At 39.2% G+C, this 13,387-nt stretch overlaps 1 protein-coding gene across 2 annotated transcripts in view; it reads left to right on the top strand.

The window, feature by feature from the left end:
• Positions 1-3,677: 3,677 nt before the first annotated feature.
• The window catches only part of AHCYL2 (adenosylhomocysteinase like 2), a 138,584-nt gene continuing 128,874 nt past the window's right edge, over positions 3,678-13,387 (top strand). For both annotated transcript variants that reach the window (XM_016148687.2, XM_016148686.2), the window contains exon 1: positions 3,678-4,099. In XM_016148687.2, coding sequence (XP_016004173.1) covers positions 3,737-4,099 — 363 coding nt within the window. In that variant the 5' untranslated portion in view covers positions 3,678-3,736. The remainder of the gene's footprint in view (positions 4,100-13,387) is intronic.

Here is a 13,387-nt window from a genome sequence, read left to right as displayed (position 1 = left end):
TCATTTTTTCATGTTTGCTTCCAGCCTTTTTAAAAAATAAAGTGTAACAGATTTAGCTAAAATCCTCTTTGATCAATACCTTTGTCTCATTTTTCCTCCCACCTTCCCCTTCCTTGACAGAAAACTGTTTGTGTTTAGTGGGTGTCCTTCCAGTTCGTTATTACAGTTTTATATATGCATATATATCTATGCATTCATAAACTGTTTATTGATTTTGCCTGCTCTTAAAGTTTTTATTTTCATCTAAGTTATACATGATACAGTTTGAAAAGTCAAATACATCGTTCTACAGGTTTTGTTGGTTAAATGGCTGTCTGAGTACCCTACTCCCACCATCTACCCCTATCATTTCCTGTTTCTGAGAGCCAGTTATTTTATTTTAGATGATCCTTATGATATTAACTTCTACATGTCGAATAACATGATAACACTATCTCCTGAGTGTTCATTTTAGGTGTTATTTGACCCCAATAAAGAAGATAAAGATTTAGCTCTTTTTCATTCTTATCCTGCTAGGACAAAGAGAGGTGGAGCAGAGAAGAGCTCATAATAAGTTCTGAAAGCTGAAAAGCAAATAATGAGTGGTACTTTATTGAGACTTGAAAAAGCTAGAGTCTTAGCTAACAGTAGAGAAAATGTATATTGCAGCAATACAAAAAGGCTCAGAATTGGAGGAAGCAGGTATTTCAGAAGATGGAAATGAAACCAGAAGGATTGATCTCTGTTCCCCTATCTAACTCTGCACAGTCGGATGATTGCCCTTCCCAACCTTGGCTGATTGTTGGTTTATTTAAATTATTTCTTTGATTCACAATTCCCCCCTTCTCCCCGCCCCAAACGTATCTGTTACTTCTTTCTGGGACTCATATATTTTAGATGTTGGACTTCCTTGACTGGCTGTCTAATTCTTTTCTGAAATTAAAAAAAAAAAAAAAAAAAAAACCTTAATGAAGATCTGAAAAACAGTTCCTAAAAGACCAACTTTTCCAGAAAACTAGCTACACAATGCATTGCATCTATCATGTTAACACATGCATTAGACACATATAAAAACTGTTAAAACAAGATGCCATTCTTTGACAATCTGAGCAAAGATAAAATGCATCTTTCCTTTTTCTAATTTCTTCATCTTTTGTTTATTGAGTTTTAAAAAATTTCTGCTAGAATGCTTTCATTTTAAAGGTCCTATTTGTTTTCTGAATGTTCACTTCTTGAAACAGCATGTTCTTTCACAAATACAATATCTTCAGTCTCTGAGGACATTAATAATTTTTTTTTTTGTTCTTGATTTCTTCTGTTTCCTTCAAGTTATTTTTTTTCTGCTTGTTTATGTTGGTCTCTGTCTTTCATATTAAAGGTTTTCTTCACATATCTGATGACTTTGTCTATGTGCTTATACTTGAGTATGGCACTAAAGGTTCTTTAGAAACTGTGAACATGGGAGTAGTCTTCACCAAGAGTGATCTGGCTGGCCTATTTCTTATAGAACTCTCATGTTAGTATCTTCAAGTTTTCTCTCTTGGACTGATCGGCGGCTACCTTAAGAGTTCTTCCAGTCTCCTGCATGGAAGATAAATTCCTGCCTATCAGAGTCTGAAAGCTGAATGAACTAAGTGAGAGAAGAATACCTATAGTCTAAATATTTCATAAACTACACAAGTTCATAAACTTGTGCTTAATTATCCTGCTTCCAGTATGGTATCTCCATCTTCAACTGTGCTTGATCTCCCTCAGTAACAAAGATGGCAGAAGCAACAGATGTGTAGGGATGGAGTTGAGAATGGCTGAGGACTGTGACCTGATATTTGGCCTGAATAAATAAAGGATAAATATCAAGTTTCTTTCCAGTGCTCCAACTCTTTATGTTTTATAAGTACATCCCACCAAAGAATTAATGCATTCCCTCAGTAATCGATTCTAATGGCAGTCCTGGTAGGCAGCTGGTGGCTGTATCGCAGCTCCCTTGTGCATTAGAGGGAAGAAAGAAATCAGTTATAGAGCTACTAATCTCTGCCCCAACAGATGGAGGATGAAGCTCTGGCTGATACTTTATAACAGGAAGGAAATTCTGAAAGCCAGAGTGTGAAGAGAAATCTTAAGAAGCCTTTGTGTCTGGTGAATTTATGGGCTTTGTGGAAACGTCAGTGCTCAGATGCCAACACATAGCGTCAGGGGCAAATTCGAAGACCAGGAGACAGACTCCATTCACTGTAGGACAACTCCACAAATAAACAGAGTTTTAAGAAAGCAGTAACACAGGGAAGGAGAAGATCAAGGGCAGGTGATTTTCCCCTCTTTCTTGCCAGGGGAAAAAAAAAGTTACTCCAAAGACTAGATGTCCAGTGGTCTTTCTGCAGTTGTCAGGGCTATTACCTACTCTCTGAAAATAGAGAAGAAAAAACGTATTTCATAATCTGTCACCCAGATTCAATTGCATTTTAATGTATTTTTAAAAAAGTATTATTTACACAGTTAAAATCTTATGGGATGTGTGAATTTGTCTTTCGCTTTTTAGTGTATTCTATCATGAGCATTTATTTCCCTTTATCATTAGATATATTTCTTGGCAAACTTAATTTTAAAGGCTGTAAACTTTCCCCTATTTTTGGACATCAAAGTCATTTCAGCTAACTTTTTGTTATTAAAAATAAAACTGCCATACGTGTCTTTGTGCTTATGCCTTCTAAAATAAACATCAAACTTAAAATAATACATAAAGTACAAAAAAAAGTTAAAAAATCACCCCGAATCCCATCACTTAGGGAAATCATGATTGATATTTTAGTTAATATTCCTCTATGCTGATAGGTTATCTTGATTTCAGATTATTTCCCTAGTTGAATTAAAAGGTCAAAAGTTTTGGCCTTGTTTCAGGTCACCTGTAATTACATAGCCTTTAAATTTCGACCTAGTGATACCTAATTTCTTTCGGGACTGATTTTAAACTTCCAGACCCAAAACCTGCCAGAAATTGCCACAGCAGGCAAGGTCCCATTTTATTTCTTCTAAAGAAAAAAAAGAAACGTCATTAAAGTTCAGAAAGGCATCAGGCTCCCAATTTCACATCAGAAAAATAAAACAACTTTAAGCCAGGCGCTCTTCTCACGTGACGACGCCGCTTTTCCTTTAAATGCTTGCTCACGTGATCGCAAACGTGTGCACATGAAAGAAATTCACGCTGTCAGGATAGAGCCGTCCCACCTCCCCCCTAACTCCCCTTCCCAACCCTAGGGTTTCTGGCGTTCCCTCCCTGGAAACCGTAACTCCTCTGGAGACTTTCTCTTTCTCATTCCCTTCGTCGTTTCTTATTCCTTTCCTTTCCGTTAGTCGCCGGCCCTAGAGCTCCATCTCGCCTACGAATCCCACTTGTGGGAGGTCGGGTGATGGGAACTACAACTCCCAGGGGGCATCGCGGGTACCGTCCTCCGCGGCGCGCAGTGTAGGTTGGGGGCTGAGGTCCCATGGTCTTTTCGCCTCGTGCGGCTCAGAGCAAGCGCACTACAGGTTCCGTGGCGCCTTGCGCGAGAGCGGGGTCAGACCAAGGCCGGGCGGGGCCGGGAGGGGAGGGAGAGCCCGGGGCTGGCTGCTAGCGGGCGGGCGGAGGAAGGGGGTGGGAGCGGAGGCGATGGAGGGGAGGAGTGGGGGAATGGGGGAGGGAAGGGGAAGGGAGGCGGGAGGCGGGGCCGAGCAGGAGCTGGAGCTGGTGTCTGAGTCGGCGGTTGCAGGGGAGGCGGTGATGTCGGTGCAGGTAGTGTCAGCAGCAGCTGCCGCGAAGGTGCCCGAGGTGGAGCTGAAGGACCTGAGCCCCTCCGAGGCGGAGCCACAACTGGGACTGAGCACGGCGGCCGTGAGCGCCATGGGCCCCCCAGCGGGCGGCGGGGACCCCGAGGCTCCAGCTCCGGCCGCGGAGCGGCCCCCGGCCCCTGGCCCGGGTTCGGGGCCCGCCGCTGCTCTAAGCCCTGCCGCCGGGAAAGTGCCTCAGGCGTCGGCCATGAAGCGGAGCGACCCTCATCACCAGCACCAGCGGCACCGCGACGGCGGCGAGGCCCTAGTCAGCCCCGACGGCACCGTCACCGAGGCGCCGCGCACAGTCAAGAAGGTATTGGGGCCGGGCTGCCTCTCGTGGAGAGAGAGGAAGGGAGGGGGAACCGCACGCAGATCCTTTCGGCGCCGCAGCACCACTCTCAGCGTCCTTCTTTCTGATCACGCAAGCAAGGAGACCCCTTTCCCCTTAAACCCACCCTCTCAGAGATGCCCCCACCCGCTCCCAGTGCTGGGAAGCGGAGACTCCAGGCGGCACGGCCGTACTTCGCTATGAATAACATGGAGGTAGCGCTCCCCTACTACTTGGAATGGGCACGGAGAGGAGGGGCACTTAGTACTGCCCCTCTCTGCACCCCCAACATACTCCCGTGTTATTTTCCAGACTATCCCGAGAGATGGTATGGGAAAACCTTACTTACCATTTATGAGAGTTCACCCAGCAATAGGATGGAAAGACCTGATCATAGTAGGAGTAAACAGTAGTTGCCTCGCATTGAAATCCTCAGTTGTCTGTTTTCCGTACAGACGATGACTTTATGCCTTTCTGTGGTCAACCGCTTCTATAGAACAGTACTGATGCTGTGCCTGCCCTTCACTCCAGATACTGCAATATCCTTGTATGTTCTCTAAATGTGGAAGGGTAATGGAGAGATTCTCCTCACTCTTCAGAGGTTTGTTCTCTCTGCTCAGTAGTTGGCCACCAGGATTATTAGACTGTGAAAAGAACGATTCTTTTATTGTTTTATTATAATTTTTTTAATTGTGATCTGAAAGTGTTAGAAAGAAATGCCTCTATTTCGGGGAACAGCGCTCATTCCGGGGCTTTCTGTCTCAGCTGTCAGCTTCTTTCAGATCTAGTTTTGAAGAGGCAGTATCCTCGAAGCACCAAGTATTAAGTATGCCTAGAGGTATGATACTTCTGTATTACCCTTGCAATGGCTCTGCGTGTCTTTCCTTTCATAAAGCTAAATTAGCACAGGAAAAAGGGGGCAACTATTGGAAAAGACAGATGTGGATCATATAAAAAAGGATTTTGGCTCTATTTTCCAGGGTACAATATGAACACAGTGATTGTGTGTGTGTGTGTGTGTGTGTGTGTGTGTGTAAATGATTTCTAATTGCTTTATCAGAACAGCAGTAAGGTGATGCGAAGTCTGTGTTGGTTTCACTGAGTAGGAACCTTGGATCCAGCCTAACTTTAGTTGTAATAACCTCTTGATTAAAATATAAAGCAGATAACCCTTTCATTCGAATTACCCAAATACGGGTGATAAACAGTGTCAGAAACAAGTTGTTTAGTGATGCTTTAGGACTGTGTCTTTGTCATTTGAAGTATGAAATTCCTCTGGGAGAAATTATAGGATGAAAGAGAGGCAGCACAGGCACCAGTGCTGGCAGTACCCAGATATGAGTCTGGAAATCTGAAAGACGTTTCTGACTAGTTCAGTCGTGTTATAACTTTGGCCAAATATTTGTGCTGTGATTTAGGTCTTTTTACGTAAAATCTGTAATTCGATTAGGTCTCCCGAAGGTCAGAATGTTTGACAATTGTTTTTGGAACACAGAATTTACAGGCAGTGGACCTGGTTTTATTCCTGGTACCCTGACAGATACCCGAATGGTACTTTTGGGTAATTTCCAAATTTTCTAAATCTTAGTTTCCTTTATAAAATGAGGATACTAATAAGAGGTTTAGAAATATTTGTAGAGGGCTTTAGAATTGAACTTGCAACATAGAGTAGCAGCTTAAGAATTATAGTTATTATTATTAAGAATTGATTTTATTTTATTACTCCTTCCATTATAGCTTAAGTGCATGCAACTATGACCTCTGAAAGGTACAAGTCAATAGATTCTATATAAAGAAGTAAAATCACAGGCCAGCATATCAGTTTGTTTTTTTTTAATTCTAGATGTGCTTCTTGACCATTTTCCTTGTTGCTGAACCACCTTCTTCCTGTTTTTCCAGCATCAAAATGTAGGTTCCATGATTCTAGATTTACTCAGCACCTCAAGGCTATGGAAGACAGGGCTGAGCTTGCCCTACAATGTTAATTGCAACCAAAAAAACAACTTCTCTGCTGGAAGTTAAGCAGGTAAAACTCTGGGCAAAGATGCAGCTATATGACACAACCAAAGGCATTGCCGAGCTGCTTTTTTGGGTTCAGAAACTTTAACATTCTTGATACTGAATTGACTCAATTAAAATAAGTGCACAAGACTGCCCTTCTTTCCCTAGGTTGAAAGTCACCTCAACAAGGATTATAGTGTGACATTTTGATTTGTTGAGCCTTTCTTTATTCTTAGATTGTTTGTTTAATAACTCTGACCTTGGTTCTCTCCTGCTTTTATACAGTTTAGGGAGAGACTGTAGGGATTGAAATAGCTTCCTTGGGCTATGTAACTGGTAACTGTTGCTTTTATTTAGTAACTGTCACATACAAGTTTATTTATCTTAAGTCACATTTCCGTTGATGGCTTCCCTTACTCCATTCAGGTATCTGTTATCATTTTTCTTCGTTCTGTTCTTCTGCTCAGCCACACAAGGGAAATAAACTTTTTACAAGAGCCAGAATTCCCAAGTGCAGTAGTTAATGAGAATGAACATATGGTGTGCAGGTTACTCGGTCACATCTTATCTTTGGCACAAGTTATGTCGTGTAACTTGTGCTCTGGAGACCAGATCTTGTCATTGTGGCTCTGGTATGTTTGTCTTTATTCATAAGTTCACATCAAATGAATCCAATAAACCAAAAATTTCTATAAGAAATGATTTGCAAAATGGGAAGATAAGTTCTACAGTGAATGGAGTAGTAAAGTTGGGAGAATTTCTTCCCTACATTCATAAATATAAGGTAATAGGAATGTCATAGCATAGCAGGGAAAACCAGGCAGAAGAGGATTTATTTCAGAAAAGTTAAAACCTTCTGACAATAAGTCTGAGCATGCAAGAACCGCAACTAGTTTGCTTAGGTCAGTTTTGGTAATGATCATGTTCAAGCGGATTATTTTTCTTTTGGCAAACGTATCCACCTTGCGCTGGCTTTGTTGCTGTCAGCAGAGGATGAGTTGAGCCATGTTAGTGTTTTCTTGATTTGAATACCTTAAGCTCTTGATTTAGTTAATTATAGATTAACAAAATGGAACTTTTTGGATCTAGGCATGGGAATGTGTGAGCGTATGACTTCTTTTGCCCGTTAGAAAAGTACAGTCTTGCAAAATGTTTAGTAAGGCTATTGGCATATTGACCCTAAGAAGAGCTACCATTAATTGGCCTTTTATATGCCAGGAATCTATAGGCAGTTTTCTAATCCTGACAATAACACAATGAGATATAGATAGCATTAACTCCATTTTATAGATAAGGAAATGAGGTCCAGAGAGGTGAAGTGCCTTGCCCAAGGTTATACATCTAAAAGTGGCTGAGGTAGAACTTAAATCTCTGTCTTAAACCTTTATCTGTTTCCAAAGCCCATGTCCTTTTCAATATGCCACACCACTTTTAACTTGTTAGATGCTGAGTTCTAGTCTTCTCCCAGAAGTCTTTCAGAATACTTGTGAACTCAAAGGTATGTGTGTCTGGCTTTAGGCATACGTCATCTGAGAATCAAAGGAGGGTCTGAGTCAGGGCTTTAGGAAGAGGATGGAAAAAATTGCACAAATGTAGAACCTCAAAGAATTGTAAAATTAGAAGAGAGGAAGAAGAGCATCTGATACAGAGAAAAGCATTTAAAGATGAATGATGCATTTTCACATTACTAATTTATTGATAATCTGAGAAATTTATTTTTGCTTTTAGCATTATAAATAAATCAGGAGTACCTGAGGAATATGCTTCCCCTTCCTGTCCAGCTAACCATTTTTCCCTGTTCAAGTCCCACCTTTTCTATGAATTTCTCATTAAACCTTTAGCAAGTTTGAAGGGAAGCGTACTGTTACATATTCCTGCCATGTTGTATTAGAGTATTACATATACTATTTAATCCTTTTAAGAGCTCTCAAGGATAGGTAGGTTATCCTTGATTTATTGAGGGTTGAAGAGATTAAGGAATTTGTCTCAAAGTTACACATTTAGAAATGTGATAGAACTGACAGAACTCTAATCTGTTTGACTCCAAAGGCCAAACTCTGTTGCTTTTTAATTGAAAAATCTCTGTTCAAAACTCAGATTGAATCTTTGAAACTTTAATTTGTGTTTCGTGTGTGTGTATGTATGTATGTTTTTGTTATTGCACTAGCAGGTAGTTTCTTTTTATTTATTAAACTCGTTCAGTGGTTTTACCATATATTTTTGTGACCATTTCTGAAACTTCTGAGAAGGCAGCGCTTATTTAATATTAGTATAATTTGTGTATTGTGTTCACCTTGGACTTGGGAAAGATTGATCATTAATAGCTGTTTTAGGAGGTTGCTCACGGCCAGGCGAAGTTGCCTTTGTGTACTTGATGTCCTGAGGTAGAACTTAGGTCCTAAATGTCCACTTAATTCAGGAAATGGATAGTCCATGAAAAGGGAGAGTGAATTTCATTATTAAACCATTTCCTGGAAAGTGTTCCCCTCCCCACCAATAAAAAAAAAAAAAAAAAAAGAGAGAGAGAGAGATTTGTTGGACTCTTTATTCAGACTCTTTTTTGAATTTATAAAGAATGTGCAGTTTCTTTCTGGTGGTTCTTGTTTAAGTAATTTAGAGAAGTACAACTGAGGTGAATGGGAGAATAATGTTGGCAGTTGCCCTGGTCTACTGCCCTGCCATTGTGTTCAGGTGGTATGCGCAATTAGAGGAGCTGAAATTCAGTTCACCCAATATGTGGTTTAGTAAGCTTGATCAGGTTTCTATGGAATTTGTAGGAGCTTTTTGTAGTCTGAGTGACCTGTGGCCCGAGATCTGGTGAGAGCTGAGCAAAGGAGAAAGTGGTGGGTTAAATAGTAACTGTTCGGAGTCTAAAACTATTTTGATTAAATTAAATAATTTAAGATGTGTATGATTTTCAGTTCCCTTCTTCCCCAGCTATGTTCTTCAATAATTCAATAAGCCACTTTTCTTCTTGGACACTGTATTAATAGCTGGCAGTATATTATTTTTTTTTTTTTCTAGTGGAAATGTATCTGTTTGAGCACCTGGTTCTTCTTAGCTCAGAACCTATAAAGAAGGGTACAGAGGTTTTAGAGCTGCTAGTGGAATTTCTCGAACAACAAATCAGGCTATTCCTTACAGCCTTTCGGAATACTGCAAAACTGTCATTGAAAGTTAAGCAACCTGATGATAAAACTGGTTTCATTTTCCCTACAAAGTACCTCGTGCAGTGCTCCAATGTGAACCCTTCTGATCACTCTGAAGATTAGATACTGTTGATTACCTTTTCTTGGAAACTCCTCTTGGCTTTGGTTACAACTCTTCACTTATGGCTACCATTTACGGAATACTTACTCTCTGCCAGCCATATATCTATCACATCTAATTGTAACAACTTTATCAGATGAATATTATTATTATACAGGTGAGAAAATATAGGCTCAAAGAGTAATTGACTTACCCAAGGCTTTGCTAACCTGTGATAATGTTGAGGTTAGTGAGATGAAACACCGCTTAAAGCAACAGTGAGAGGCTTTGCCACACTGCCATCCTCTTGCTTCACTGACTGAACTCACATGTGAAATCTGCTTAAGCTACTGCACCTAGGGTGCCGCTAAGACTGCTCTGTGCAACCTTTTGGGTCTCAGGATCTATAGCTTGCCCCGCCCATTATCAGCAAATCCCCATGTGGTCTCAGCCTCTAGCAGCAAGATCAAGTTATAGGGGCAACAGTCGGGGTACAGTTAGTGTGGCACCTGGTATCCAGAACTATAACGACACAGCCTAAGCTTCAGCATCTCCTGCTTGGCATTAGCAGACACATCTTTCCCAAGCCCATTTTGTGTGTGATTTTGGGTAGAATATTTAGCTGTGTTGCCCTGAAGCAGAGTCTCTGCTCTGAAAGTTAACCTCATATCGTTTCCGTAAATTCTTTCTATTTGTGGAACTCCGAATGATGCACTGGTTGAACCTATCTGCCGTTTTAGTTGTTTGCATCCACGGAGCCGAGAGTTGCTTGAGAAAAATCAGAAAAACAGGCAGATCAATGTCACTATAGATTCATAATTGTCAACCTCGTGCATAATCAGCATTACCTAGCAGTGTTACACATTTCTCTAGTAAGTTCACTTTCCCACTCACTAGAAATGATTTTTCATACTAACTCTATTTCTTGTTCTTTCCTTTTTTTTTTTTTTTTTTTTTTTTTGTGGAGATGCCAGGGATCGAACCCGGGGCATCACACTATCTCTATTTCTAATGTCTCCTGTATTCATTTTAAACCAGTGATATGCCTTATACTTTATTATAAACACAGAAGCTACCCAAAGGGAATTCCTTTATCTTTGCACCTCCCAAATCTACAAACCTACCTGTATCTGGGGCTTATCTCTTATGCCTTTCACCTTGTATGATAGAGGAAGTGTCCTTCATTGTATCAAAAACCAGTCCCTCCATAGGTGCTCTACTCACAGTTTGTTGTCTTCTTAAAGATCTTCTTCCTTTGGTTATTTCCTCTATTAGAGCCTTTCCTATAGTATTCAAACTTGCTGTCATCTCTCCCAATTTGAAAACTCTGTCCTCTGACCTCCATATTTCTTTTCTGCTACTCCTATTTTCCGCAACTTTCACAGCTAAGCTTCTTAAAGGAGTTTTCAGTACATGCTATATATACTTTTTTTCTTTCCATGAACTTTTTAGCCCACTCCAGCCCTTATACTCTGAACCAAACAAAGCCCTCTTGCTAAATTTACTAATGTCCATCAGGTTGAGAAACATGGCCGCCTGTTTTTTTAGCCCTCATGTCAGACCTCTTGGCAGCATCTGACACCAACTTCTTACCAAAACAGTCTCCTCTCTTGGCTTCCAGGACGCTGCTCTTTGCTAGTTTTCCTCTTATTTCTCTGGCTGCTCTTTCTCAGTCTTCTTTGTTGGCTCTTTCTCCTTGATCCTGGGCCCTCTGCTCTTTCCATTGTGTTTTCTCCCTAAGTCATCCACGCCATTCCTATGCCTTTGAGTATCATCTCCATACCAACAACTCCTCAAATTTCTTTAGTCAAGACTCCTTTTCTGAACGCCAGTCTTGTGTGTTTATAACTACCTACTTGCATTCGGTCTTCAAAACTAACATGTCCAAAGTGGAATATTTATCTCCCTGTCTAATCTCCAAATATTGTGCTTATTTGTTTCATATCAGTAAAATGAGATTTACATTATTTTTCCTTTCTTTAAAAAATTGTTTTTAATTACACAAGTAATACTTGCATATATTCTTGTAAAATAATTAAATCTAATAAAGCAAAGTCCTTCCTTGTCCCTTAGCCAATCTCATTGCCCTCCCCAGAGGTGACATTTACTCTCAGTTTGTCTTTCTTGGCTTTTTCTCTGACTTTACATTTATATTTGTAAATAGAGAGGTTTATAGTTTTATAATTTGTACATAAATAAAAGTGCACTATATATATACACTGTTTTGCAGGTTACTTTTTTTAACTTAACAGCATAGCATGTCTTGATGCTTTTTACATGTCAGTACATATCTATCTCATTCTTTTTAACTGCCGAATTGACTTCCAAAGTCTATACCATTTTCTATTGATGCACATTTAACTTAAGTTGTTAATTTTATAAACTGTGCTGTAGTAACTATGTGCATTCTCTTCGTGTGTATATGTAAGTGTTTCTCTAAGATAGATAACTAAAAGTAGAATTTTGGAGTTGAAAGATATCCATGTTTTAAACTTACTACACAATGCCATGTTGCCTTCAAAATGTGATACCACTTTACACATTTACACATAACCAACTATATCCAAGATAGCTCTTTCACTGCACCTCCACCAATACTGAATATTTTTCTCTTTTATGAAGAAAATCTTTTACTATTGTATTTACTGGCATTTTTCTTGCTTATTATGAGAGTTGTGTGTGTGTGTGTGTGTGCACGTGCGTGCATATATTGGCAGTTTATATTCTTTTTCTTGTAATTGCCTGTTTATATTTATTTATTAATATTTATTGAGTGACTACTGTGTGCCGAGTGCTGGGGATACAACAGTGACCAAAATAGGTCTCTGCTCTCCTTATTGACATGTCTTTTTCATACAGGCTTGTAGGAATTCTTTGTATATTCTGGATATTAATTCTTTTTGTATATGTAACAACATTTTTTCCTATTCTTTTTCTTGTTGACTTGTAACTTTATGATTTAAAAAGTTTTGTAGTCAGATTGACAGTTTTTTCCTTTATGGCTTAAACATTTTGTGTCTTAGAATGGCCTTTCTTACCCCAGGTGTATAAATAAATTCTTTTTCAACTGTTTTTATGCTTGCATTAAAATATTTTGGCTTCAATCTATCTGGAATTTATCTTTGCTTGTAATATATGATAGAGATTATTTATAATGTAAGATAGCTCTTTTGTTTCCAAATAAAATTTAATATTTTACTATTTTGAGTTTGTTCTGTTTCTTTCTCTTTAACGTGTCCTTAACTGTTTTTCTTCCTTAGCTTTTAGCTGGACACATAGAAGTAACTTTAGTTTGAAGACAATATCTATGTAACTCAAAAATGACACTAAAAATTGCTATCCTAATACTACCAACTTAGTACTTGTAATGAGTTATTCATAGAAGCACTTGCTATTTTAGGAAATTTTATTGTTTAAAGTAAACATAGTTATTATTGTTTAGTGGATTTAGATTATGTTTTGATAGAAACTGGAGTCTCAGTGATCTCTCAAATACATATCTTATGCAGCAATGGCCTATGGAGGAACTTACCTTTTGTAGTTATACTTAGTTGAAAAATGTAATACTGTATGGGCCTTTTCCAAGATGACACCTGATTGTTTTAAAGGTATTCCAGGAATTGAGTATATGCAATGAGACTGTAGGAGGAAAAATTTTTGCTCTGATAAGATAGTTGTACGCATTGACAATACATTACCTGCTCCAGGTTAAAGAAGGACTTCTTTTCCTGGTAGGTAAATAAAGTGTCTTTTTCAACCAAAGCTTTGTTGGATAAAGCTTGACTGGATCTAGTCTTGAGTCACTCTGCTTCGGGAAACAGAAATGCAATAGGAATTTTTACTACATTTATATCTATTTCTGTAAAGGAGAAAAGATGATTGGTCTAATGATAGTTCTTTTTTAGGGCTTATGCTAGATTGCACTTGAGAAGTAAAGAAGCAACTTTATCACTTCTGGATACTTGTCTAATACTCTGCTCTAATCCATTGTTAACTTCTTTTGTGTAAAAACCATTTATGTGT

The sequence above is a fragment of the Rousettus aegyptiacus genome, unplaced genomic scaffold (assembly GCF_014176215.1).
Source record: "Rousettus aegyptiacus isolate mRouAeg1 unplaced genomic scaffold, mRouAeg1.p scaffold_m13_p_13, whole genome shotgun sequence".
Lineage (NCBI taxonomy): Eukaryota > Metazoa > Chordata > Mammalia > Chiroptera > Pteropodidae > Rousettus > Rousettus aegyptiacus.
Note: the sequence above shows the minus strand (reverse complement) of the source record. Positions and strands in the feature narration are given on the sequence as shown.